The sequence below is a fragment of the Astatotilapia calliptera genome, chromosome 2, assembly GCF_964374335.1.
Source record: "Astatotilapia calliptera chromosome 2, fAstCal68.1, whole genome shotgun sequence".
NCBI classification, from domain to species: Eukaryota; Metazoa; Chordata; class Actinopteri; order Cichliformes; family Cichlidae; genus Astatotilapia; species Astatotilapia calliptera.
Genome location: NC_137423.1, coordinates 3,824,718 through 3,835,931, shown reverse-complemented (window position 1 = coordinate 3,835,931; position 11,214 = coordinate 3,824,718). Strand labels below are relative to the sequence as shown.

Genomic DNA, 11,214 nt, shown 5'->3' with positions numbered 1-11,214 from the left:
AAGTGGCCCGAGCGAGCCCCAGGCTCCAGGCCCCGATAAGCGGCCGCCAAGGAGTGAGCCGGTGTGTACCTGGCACAAAGAACCACCAACGCACCGATGTCTGAGGGAGTCCGCCGCCGGCAGGGGAAGTGGTGGTGGGTGGAGATAGGCCTCCAAACCTTGGAGGGCCTGAGGTGGCGTCTGACACCCAACCTGACATATAGACACAGACACACAGACACAAACATCCATTCCCACCCTCATGCTCTCATATGCACTTACTCCACACTCAACCAACGTGGAGACAGACATAAAGAGACGCTGTACACACGATCACACTCCCCAAGCGTACTCTACGAACCGGGTCTAGGTACCCTTGCCCCTGGAGGGGGGAACTGCACCCAGACCCAGGTGGTGTTACCCTTTTCCCTGCGGTGGGGAGAGGCAGACCACCCCGACTCCGCAGCAGCAGGGAGGCCCCACACTCCAGACCGCAGTCGGACGGCCAACTCCTCCTCCTAGCCCCCCCGCTCCAGCAGGTCGCAGAGAATGGGGGTGAGAGAAGACTCCGAACCTCCCTCCACCCGCTCATTGTAGTGTTGATGCATGTGTGTTCTAAGGTGCATTTAAAACCCAGGAGGGCATGGAGCTACCTGCCAGAGAGCAGCAGGTAAGCGCATGGTCCCTCCTGCTAGCCCTCAATGTCTACGTGTATTTAACATTGATGGTAATTTGGATTCCGTGTATCGTGCCCACCCCCAAGATCCTATATGTATGTGTAATGAGAGTGTGAGTAATGTGAATGTCTGAGTTGTGGGATAAAATTGAGGCAGAGGCAGCCAGAAGGGGACAGAGGGGGGACCAGAAGGGGACAGAGGGGGGGGGGGGGGGGGGGGGGGGGCACTATGTTAATAGAACTGAATGGAAATTGAACTGCTGTGAGGCAGACTTCCTTCAGTAAGAAAACCGTAAGAGAAAAAAAAGTATTCTACAGCGTTAACACTTGTGGACTGGAGAAAGCTGTTAAACTATAGTCCTCAAAACAAGTGATACAGAGACTGTAAAGTTTTGGTTTACTTACAGATGCTGTATGTGTTAAGAAGGCACATTTGGTTCAACCACAGGACTAACAGTGGAGAACGCATGCAATTTTTTTTCATAAAAGGCTACTATGATCAGTACATGGGTGGGTATTTCCCTATTTCTCAGGAAATCAAAAATGAAAATCAAACGTGATACAAGTTAAAAAGAGTAACAAAATTTTACAGAACAATTGTGTAAAACCCAGTGCTCCAGAAAAAAATGATGCACTGATTTACAGTTACAAATAATGTATATGTGTATAAAAAATAAACACCTTAATACCTTTAATTGATTTTCATCAGATGCAACAAGCAAGTCATTTTAGAGTTGATATTTGAAAACAGTTAATACAACAAATGACCTCTACCTTTTGCACAGAAGCGTTATTTAAATTGTGAATGTGAGCATACTGAGCCTTTAGCCTAATAAAGGCAACAAATTCATTACTTTATTTATCTGTAAATTTCTGCAGGATCACAACTCCTCAGAACTGTTGACTAAATATTTTACCTGTCACCTCAGCTTTTTCACTTAAGCTATATTCTCTGTTTACATAATTATTATTATGCCATATATGTTTATGAACATATTAGATTATTAAAATATTTATGCTGAAGTTTGACCTGTTTGAGCAAACCACAAAAACCTCCAAAGGCATGTTGCACAATGCAGGAAATGAAAGCAGCTACCAAGTGGCTTCTTTTGACAGTCGGGACTATCACATCAATCTTGCATCACTCACTTAAAAACCAAAGCCCACATCACAAAAAGCATCAAGATGTTGCATTTATGGATTATACTGACTCTGCTTCGTCAAGGATGTAAGTGCAATCTACCTATGTCCCATTTTAGCGTTTTGTGGAGGTTTTACCCAATTGTCATTTTTTGTAGCAAAATAATTCAATTTGCCTTCCAGTTGCAAGTAATGCATTTACGCTTTGCCTCTGGATATGCTGTTTCATAAGACTGATGATGTATATGCATGTACAGATTTTTTTTCTTCTATTTTTCTTTCCCAAATCTACAATATTATGATTCTTATCTAATTGCATTTATATAATCTACATATCTGTTGTGCTTTCCTACAGCTGCTCTACTCTCAGTGACTAAATGTCAACTTGGCAACTCAGTGACCTTCACATGTTGGTTCCCTGATTTGGAGTATAGTAACACACGAGTCAAGTGGTACAAACAGAACATTGGTGGCAGCCTTAAACTAATTACAACGTTGATGAAAGCTACTGAAAAGCCAACATTTGAACGAGGCTTTCCTCAGTCACGATTTGATGCAAACAGCACACAAGTAATGAGCATGCTGACCATTTTTTCGACTGTCCGAGAAGATGAAGCACTCTATCATTGTGCAGCCTCCACCTGGAGTAAAGATCATTGGAATGCAACCTACTTGTCTCTGAATGGTAATGATGTCTTTTCATTGTTTTGGTTTTGTTTTAACCTTCATTACATTCTTTATATGCGTTAACCCTTTGCAGCCCTTTTTCAAGTTCCATATTATTATCATTTTTTATAGAAAACACTCAGTCAAACTACACTGTTGTTCAGTTGCCAGCAGGAAGTGATCCAGTTCAGCCAGGAGACTCAGTGACTCTCCAGTGTTCGGTCATCTCTAGTTCTGGCAACAGTTCTTGTCCTGATGAACACAGTGTCCACTGGTTTGGTGCTGGATCAGATAAATCTTTGGCGAACATCATTTACACTGATGGTAAAGGATCCGATGAATGTAACAAGAAACCTGAGTCAACCTCGTCTTCAAAAAGCTGTGTGTATCGACTCTCTAAGAACATCACCTCCTCAGATACTGAGACTTATTATTGTGCTCTGGTCATTTGTGGGGAAGTTATTTTTGGGAATGGAACAAAACTCAATATTAGAGGTGAGTTTGACACATGCTGATGATACTGTTGCTCTTAATTAGAAGTTAAAAAAATGTGATTAATTATTTTTTTTTCTTCTGTCAGAAACCAGCTTGGGGACCTTTGGTGGTTTATTGAAAGACAATACAATTCTTCTGTTGTGTGCTGTGTTGGTCATAAGTGTGATGGCAATTGGTATTCTTATTTACATCATCAAGTATAACAAGTGTGACTGCAATGGTAATATTACTTATGTCATATATCACAATTACTGTCACAAATACTAATTTAATATTAATTTTGATTCATTTATTTTTATTCTTTTCTAGCTTCTAATTCCCTGCAAGAAAGTATTGAAAAAAGAAACGTGAAGGTAAGGTAAACTTATCAAAAATAAGTAATTATTCTTTGTTATAACACTGACCGTTTCATTTCCCCCCACATTTCTCCAGAGAGAAAAGGACACATGCATTTACTCTGCTGTCATATTTACAACGATAAAAACTGACAGTGCTAGAAAAAGAAATACAAAAGCACTGGAGCGAGAAAGGATCTATGCAGCCGTCAAGGCTTTTGGAATGGATTAACCGACACTGGAAGTAATTGCCATCAGCTAATTATTAATGTTTTAGGTAAATGTTCTTATGAATGTGGCTCGACTCATCATTGCCCTTGATGCATCCATCACTCCATGTTTGTGTTTTGTAATATACAAAGTCACTGCATCCAGAAAATAATGTAATTGTGAACCCACTTATAAATCTTGATTCATTATTTTCATGGTTTTTTGAAACTTGTAATTGAGGTTTGTGACCACTAACCACAAGACATTCATTTAGGATGAATGACAGTCATAGTCGACGATGAACAATCCACTGGGTACTACCCGTTGTAACAGACCGGTTGCAAGTGCCTTCTGAGGGTTGATGGCAGTTTGTGGTAAAATAATTCCCATTTGTGCTCACAGTAAAAATTGAGATTTTGCAACATGTTGGCTGCAGCTCTGAGGCAAAACCTTTACATTGAGAGGTGAAACTTCTCCATTTACAGTATGTATCACACTTTTTCAAGTTTTTCTGTCACTTGGCTAGTAGCTAGCAAGTGTTTGCAGATAAATGGAAAAAACTAGAGACAACTGTGCTAGGAACCAAAGCAATCATAATGAGGTTTTTTGTTGCAGCACTTTGTCTTTCTTCATCTGTTCTCATTCTGATACTTTTTGTCACATTTATTTTGCCTAGAAATCATCTGACTTACAAGTGGCAAATTTAACATGTGATTAAAGTCCCAGTTTGGTATTTTGGTTGTTTTTATTGTTAATTGTACAAAACCAAGTTATGTTGCTGATTCATCAGGCTGAACAGGAAAATGTACCAAATGAAACGAAACTTACAGGTCTCTTGCATCATCTGGCTGCTATAAGAACATTAAACTACACATAGGAAGCTTTGATAGTATGTGTGTAGGTAAAATAAAGGTTAAAAGTTAATGTCACTTTTTCCAAATTGTTTTTGATAAGGTTGTACTAATGTTATATTTGGCCAGAAGTGTGAGGTGTGAATTTTAATTAACTCTAATATAGTATATTACGGGTCAGGAGCATTACAGCCTGTAGATGGCACTAAAAGGACTATAACCATGTAACATCATGAAACACAAAAACAGCTCACCCAAAATATGACGAAGCAGCCGCAGCCATCAGTTGTTGATATGCACATTAATGCTTGCTACATGACAGACCTCAATCACTTCATTGATCGTCCACAGTTACACAAAAAAATGCAATACTGATATAGTACTGAGTTGCTGAGTGAAATGATGTTATTACTTCTGCTGTAGTGTAAGGTCAAGTTGTATTTAGCCATTTATAGGAATGCATTTTAGGTTGTACAATTAATTTTACAAAAGCCACTTTATTATAAGCTAACACAGCATTAACAGCATAAAAATGTGTAATGTAATGTTTTCAACAACTCACATGCTGAAATTTGTCGTAGGATTAACTTCAAATATAATAAACATTAACAACCAAATATTTGATTAAAAATAACCACCATAAAGAAATATAGGCTGTCTTTTCCTTGCAAATCCTGCTCTGCCTACTAAGATGTTTGAGACAATGCGTGATTATATGGTCTCACAGCAGAGTACACACACTCCTGTGGTGACTCTTTCATCTTGTTCTTCTTCACTCGATTTCTTGAGGAGAAATTCAGTGCTACATAGTTTACTGCGTCTGACTCACCATCCTGTGAATAACAATTATGTAGTTTTTATTTTAGTAAAACAAAACAAAAACAAGGCTTCTGTCAACATACTTGTCAGCCTGGCTGAAGAAAACATTTACATTGACTATGGCAGATAAAATTAACTAAATATGATGCAGTGATTATTATGAGACGACATATGATTGAAGAAAGGAGAAAAAAATTATTGCGCTTTAGCTAAGGCCTCCATCACTCAGCCTGAGAGACCAGTCAGCGAACCTAAGGCAAACTTCGATCACTAGGGTACTTCCCCGACTGTTCAGCGAGGTAAAAGTGGTGTCAAAGCTATAGTGCCTCACCACAAACCTCCTTGTGATTGCTTTGGTTGCCATCTTTGGTTACTTACTAAATTACTGCCTTATTGTTGCAGTCAACATGCTTTAGAAAGCGCAACTTTCATGCAAATTGTGTGCTGACCAAAGCAATAGAGATTGAAAATTTGACGTCATTCAGGGGTAAAACCGCAAAGGATTCTGGGAACTCGTGGCAAGAGGTACTAGCGCACGCAGGCTTTCAATTGAAATTACATTACACAGCGATACAAAGAAACATAAAAAATGGCAAGAAGCTGTTGTATTATTAACTGCAATAGCCGGTCGCATGACAGCCACGGGAAGCCGACGGGTAAAGAGATCGGTTGTTATCGGATTACGTCGTTGAAGAGAAATTGTTCGAGCCATGTTTCCGAAGTAACAAAGATGCGACGGATGGCCTGGATTGCAGCCATTCAAAGACCAAATATAACGTCCCAGAACACTCCAGCTCACATGTTAGTCTGCTCCAAGCATTCCCACAAAGGTCAGAGTTTTGTAGTAGTTAATACGTCATTTTTCTTAACATAATTGGTGATATAGGTTACAAGCAAGTCTGGCGCTGAACAGAAATGGTCGCTCTTTTGTTTATTGTGCATAAATAGTGAATTGTCCTGACACAATATTGCGTTTGGCTTCTGTTATTACCATGGTACATTGACAAAACCATATACTTTTATTCACAGGATAAAACAGGTTTTTTGTATCACTAATTGCCCAGTACGATTACAGCATACAATATTATTGTCGCTGCTACATTTCTGTATTATTTATTATTAGAAATTATTTCCACTACTAATTAATTACCGTTGAGCTTAAAGGTCCTATTAATAAACGGTTAACGAATGTGTATTTATGACGACAATTTGTGAGACTGGTAAACTTATGATACGTACGATGGTCTTTCGTTCTACACGGTGCATTTCAAGGTCCTGCACCCATCCGTCGGTAAACTGTACCTGGGCTTGTTGCAGTGACCTGAAGTTACTAAACTTCACGAGTGTATGCACTCACTCCAAGAACCGTATAATTATAAATATGAGCGTGGTGAAAGTTGGGCAGCACGCTAACGTCTTTTGTCCCTCTGTGTGCTCGTACGGGTCTAAACCTTTCACTCGTTTGATTTTTTTTCCTCGTATCTTTTCTTTGACTTTTCATTAAGTCTGTCTTTGTACGGACCGACATTGTTCTCCTTCGTTTTGTACATAACTTTTTTGGGGGACAAAAAAAAGCAAGAAGGTATTGGAACCGGAGAATGAACGTTTTGCGGTGCTGCAAATGCTTGCATTTGAGGCGGTACTTGGATTGTTTTGCCACGAGTTCCCGGCATGCAATGCGCGAGTATCACGTGGTCTGTCAATCTCTATTGCAAGGAGGTTTTCTTTGTGACCAGTTTCACCTCGTGTTTGGCAACAACTTCCGGCAATGACTCACAAATCAGACAGGGAATATACATTTTCCCTAGCAACCAGTGGTTTGCCACAGGGTCACCAACTGGTTTTAGGTCTATGTATCTGGGGCTCAAGTCAACGCTGCCATATTAAAATTCAGAGACAAAATGTTGAATTGTAATGTGCGAAAAAGTAGAATATTTACCACGACATTTAAATGGTCCAAAGTTGACAAGTTATTTTCTGAAATGTGAGAAGGATTCTTTGTCCCTGCTGAGAAAACCAAAAAGATTCAGAAAGTCAAAGTTGGGAATATGATTTGTGTTCCTTTTGTAATATGTCATCCTTATATTAACAATAAATCTAATTTCAAGTACAGACACCTGAACTTGCATTTAGAGGTGAAGTATCTAGTTAAATATGGAACTGAAATAAAAGTTGTACTTATTGTGTGTTCAGTAAAATCACATTTCACATTTCAAGGCAGACAACCAGAGTGCTACACATTAAAATATATAGCCAAAGTAAAAATGACACTAAAATCCAATCAAATAAAGCACATTGTCTACACAGCATTCAAAGACAGTATATAAGATCAGATAAAATCATATACTGTAAGGTTAAAATAGCAATAGAATAAAAGCAGACCTAAAAATCCAGTAATCTAAAAAGATGTCACAATGCAAAGGACAACAAATTTGTTTTTAATAAATATTAATTTAAATGTGCATGACATCTAAGCTGTGTGCACATGGAGACATAGATTATTCAGCATGGGCAGATTAATTTCAGATACTCAATATACCAAGAATTACCTAAAGAAGTGTCTCCAGGTTTGATGCTGTTATATATAATAAAGTAGAAGTGATCACATTGAAATTAAAATTGTCAATTGAATATAATAATACCATTGCTATAAGTACAATAGACTGCTTTCTAATCTACATTCACTGGCAGCAAACTCAAACCACATATAAAAGTATATTCATGCATTTTCTGTAACACTAGCTGAACTGTAAATACTTGTTACAACACGATGCATGCAAGTTTTTTGTGTTTTACTGCATGGCTACAGTCAGTAGTTAATCTTACAGCTCACTAGGCTGCAAAAGAAAAGAAAAAGGTTAAGGATATCTTAACTGGTCCCCATTTACCAGTTCTCTGTATTTAGTCCGCGGTATGCATGAGGAGAAACTTTCCAACAGCGTAAATCATTCAAATTCCAAGGTTAAAATGCATCTGGTTCCAAAAATTGAAGGAAAATTCATACAAAACACCATGGAAACATTTTTAGTTACTCAAGTAATGTAATGAAATGCACGTACCTTTGCCATTTTTAAACCCTCTCTGACTTTTGCAGAATACAAAGATGATATTCACAGTCACACTAAAGGCCAATAACACACCTAGTGCAAGGACAACCGGGTCAAGTTTTGCTTCTGGAAAAGACACACATGATATTTATGATTATTCACGCCAGATTTGAAGAAATCATAACATAAAACTTGCTGAAAAATGTTCAGTAGTGAACCCCAAAATACTTTTCACATCAAAGTCAAAGTAAACTTTCTTGTTATCTCTGCAACATACAGAACAGTATATAGAGAGACGAGACGACGAGGATCCAGTTCCATTCAGTGCAAAGGAGAGCAATAAATATAAGAAGAGTAATAAAGAAAGAAATATACACTTTAAGACTGAGCCAAAGGTAAAAACATAAAAAATAGATATTTTTGGCTGCAAAACAATTTTTTGAGAACATTTTATTGAGTGAGTATTACAAATAGGAAATGATTTATTCTTTATAAAATGTTTAAATACATGATGCAGTAGTTATTTACCAGCCAAAGAGACTAGAACAGCTAATAAAAATGCAGCCAATGATGATATATTTTATCACACTAGAGTTGGCCTGGTATATGTCCATATTGCTGATATATAAGAAGTTTAATGCATTTATATTTCCCTTGAAAACATTTAAGATCTACCCAGTTATTGACTAAAATGTCATGATTTTAAGAGATTTAAGATCTGACATTAAAACATACTTGTCTCCACTTGAGTTCCTTCACCAAACACGATCTCTCCACATGTGACCACTGCACAGTAGTAGATCCCAGCATCAGAGGAGTTCTGAATAGTTTTGGACAGACTGTGGACACAACGCCGTCCCTCTTGTTTTTGACTGTAGTTTCTGTGAGTGTAAATAATCGTGGCGTGGGATTGTCCTGATCCTGCTCTGAACCAGTACACTCTGTGTTCATCTGGGCACTTGCTTCTGTTCTCGTTGTTATTGGAGAAAAGTGAACACTGGAGAGTCACGGAGCTGCCTGGGTGGACTGACACTGCCTCCGGAGTTTGTTTCACGTAAACTGATTTCTGCTCACTGTGACCTGGGTTGTTTAGTAAAAAGCAGTGATAATGGAATTAAAATATTTAAAAATATAATACCAGGTTTCCTCAAAGCATTTGTGATTACTAAGTGAGGTAGAAAGAAATGAACATATCACATAGTTTACCATTTACAGCCAAGTAGACGCTTGTATTAAAGGTCTGTGAATAAGCTGATCCATACTGACAGAAATATGTTGCTTCATCCTCTTTTTGGACATTTCTCATGGAAAGAAAATACAGAGTCTGCCCCTCTGATACTGAGAAACGACCGTTGTTAAATTCTTCACTCAGTGTTTGTTTTGTGTAAGATCCTGTAGCAACTGTCTGGATCATATATCCTGGGGATTGCTTAAACCAGTGAACAAATTTGCCGTCCTTCTCTGTAACCGGACACTGCAAAGTAACATTTTTACCAACTTCAACTTTAATCAAAGGGATCTGGTGGGCAGCCTCTGCGCTTTGAATCAGAGCTGAAGAAACAAGACAAAAAGAGACAAAACCAGTAAACATTACAAATCTTCCCTCTTAAATACTATTGTCTTTACATTATACTGCACCTGTTAAAATCTGTGTAGACAACACTAGATCATCTTGTACTTACCTATTGTAGTAAAAAGAATCAAAGCAGTCTGTACTCCAATCATTGTGGTGAAACACGCTTGTGTTGCACGGTTGGTGCCTTCCTACCCAAATGAAGGTTTACTCACAAGATCATCAAAGTGTACAAAGTGGAAATCATCATGATTGGCTGAAACACAGAAAATGCACTCCTCCAAGGTTCAGCAAATCCATGATCCATTTTGAGTTACTCTTAGACGCATACGTACCATTAGCTAGTGTTTTCTTTTATTTTGTCAGTTGTGACATGATAAGGTTGCAACTTAGATTTTGTTTATTGTGACAGTGATCATCATAATGTTGTTTAACCCTGACTGCAACGTTTTCAGTAGTGCTGTGCAATACTGCATATTTTGGTAATGATCTGATACCAAGTAAACATAAAGCCGGTATTTTTGATACAAATGCTAGTACCAATACTTTAAACCTATAAAGGCAGTTTATGAAGGGGAGAGCAGTGTGTCATGATTCATGAGTTAAATTATCATCAAATTCTGAACAGATTTTAACAACCACTAAATAACAGTGATTTTTACTTTCCAGCAGCCCGATCTGGCGGGGAGGTGTGGGAAGCCAGATCGGGCGCCCACTTTCCGGCTCTCCTCTCTGCTCTCTCCTATCTAGTCCCGTTTGTCTTACTTCTCTCTATCACCTTTTCTATCCCTTTGAAGAAGTGAGGCTCCATAAATGCTAAAGGGGTAAGTATTAATTCTCAGTTGCAGTGAATAGATAGGAGAAAATAAACTGTAGAAAACTAAACAGAAGAAAGACTGAGGGAAATAACACATTCACATAAACCAGTGACACCATCCAGGGCCTGATCAACCCTGGCAGGGCCTCCTTGGGTGAGAGCGTCTAGTGATAATGGCTGAAACACCCGATGAATCCAAGGTCCACTACTGACGATGTGTCCCAAATGTTAATATGATAATCTAGATCAGATCTAATTTCCCCCCAAAGAATGGCAGATTAGCTTGGGTAAAAGAGCGAAAGTTGAGGCACACAACAATGTGTTCTGCTCGTAAAGTTTCTGGGCTTCCTTTCCTCATAACAGCCATCCCTAAAGATTCTCGCCATTTCAAGCAATGCATTATCAGGGACTGCAACATCTGGTCCTTTTACTGAATCAGTGATTTTTACTTTCCGGAATAATTCGTTAACACAACAAAACACACCACAAAACATGTATTTTGACACTGGCTTTTAGGAAATCTAATGTAAACCTGCCTGTTTTTAAACTACTTTCAGTCAACTTTTGTTGTTAAAATGTGCTGTCGGGCTATAAATGTCTGAACAC

The 11,214-nt window shown here is 38.5% G+C and overlaps 2 protein-coding genes across 2 annotated transcripts; one reads left to right on the top strand and one right to left on the bottom strand.

The window, feature by feature from the left end:
- The first annotated feature begins 1,575 nt into the window (after positions 1-1,575).
- Positions 1,576-4,234, top strand: LOC113028490 (uncharacterized). Its single transcript, XM_026178808.2, has 6 exons — positions 1,576-1,883; positions 2,151-2,480; positions 2,594-2,956; positions 3,042-3,176; positions 3,266-3,309; positions 3,389-4,234. The coding sequence occupies exons 1-6, from the start codon at positions 1,841-1,843 to the stop codon at positions 3,521-3,523; spliced, it is 1,050 nt and encodes a 349-aa protein (XP_026034593.2). The 5' UTR covers positions 1,576-1,840; the 3' UTR covers positions 3,524-4,234.
- Positions 4,235-4,829: 595 nt separating this feature from the next.
- LOC113028498 (immunoglobulin kappa light chain-like) lies at positions 4,830-10,085 on the bottom strand. The gene is made up of 6 exons (XM_026178819.2): positions 9,901-10,085; positions 9,425-9,769; positions 8,954-9,298; positions 8,231-8,344; positions 7,111-7,178; positions 4,830-5,185 (listed from the first exon to the last, which is right to left on the bottom strand). Exons 1-6 carry the CDS (start codon positions 9,941-9,943, stop codon positions 5,039-5,041), a joined length of 1,062 nt encoding a protein of 353 aa, XP_026034604.2. The 5' UTR covers positions 9,944-10,085; the 3' UTR covers positions 4,830-5,038.
- Between the last annotated feature and the right edge of the window lie 1,129 nt (positions 10,086-11,214).

Coding starts and splice junctions, on each gene's coding strand:
- LOC113028498 (XM_026178819.2), bottom strand. CDS start 9,943: ATGATTGGAGTACAGACTGCTTTGATTCTTTTTACTACAATAG. Junction 9,299..9,424: donor CGTCTACTTGGCTGTAAATG/GTAAACTATGTG, acceptor TAAACAACCCAG/GTCACAGTGAGCAGAAATCA. Junction 7,179..8,230: donor AGGGTTTAAAAATGGCAAAG/GTACGTGCATTT, acceptor TGGTTTTCTCAG/CAGGGACAAAGAATCCTTCT.
- LOC113028490 (XM_026178808.2), top strand. CDS start 1,841: ATGTTGCATTTATGGATTATACTGACTCTGCTTCGTCAAGGAT. Junction 1,884..2,150: donor GACTCTGCTTCGTCAAGGAT/GTAAGTGCAATC, acceptor GCTTTCCTACAG/CTGCTCTACTCTCAGTGACT. Junction 3,310..3,388: donor TTGAAAAAAGAAACGTGAAG/GTAAGGTAAACT, acceptor ACATTTCTCCAG/AGAGAAAAGGACACATGCAT.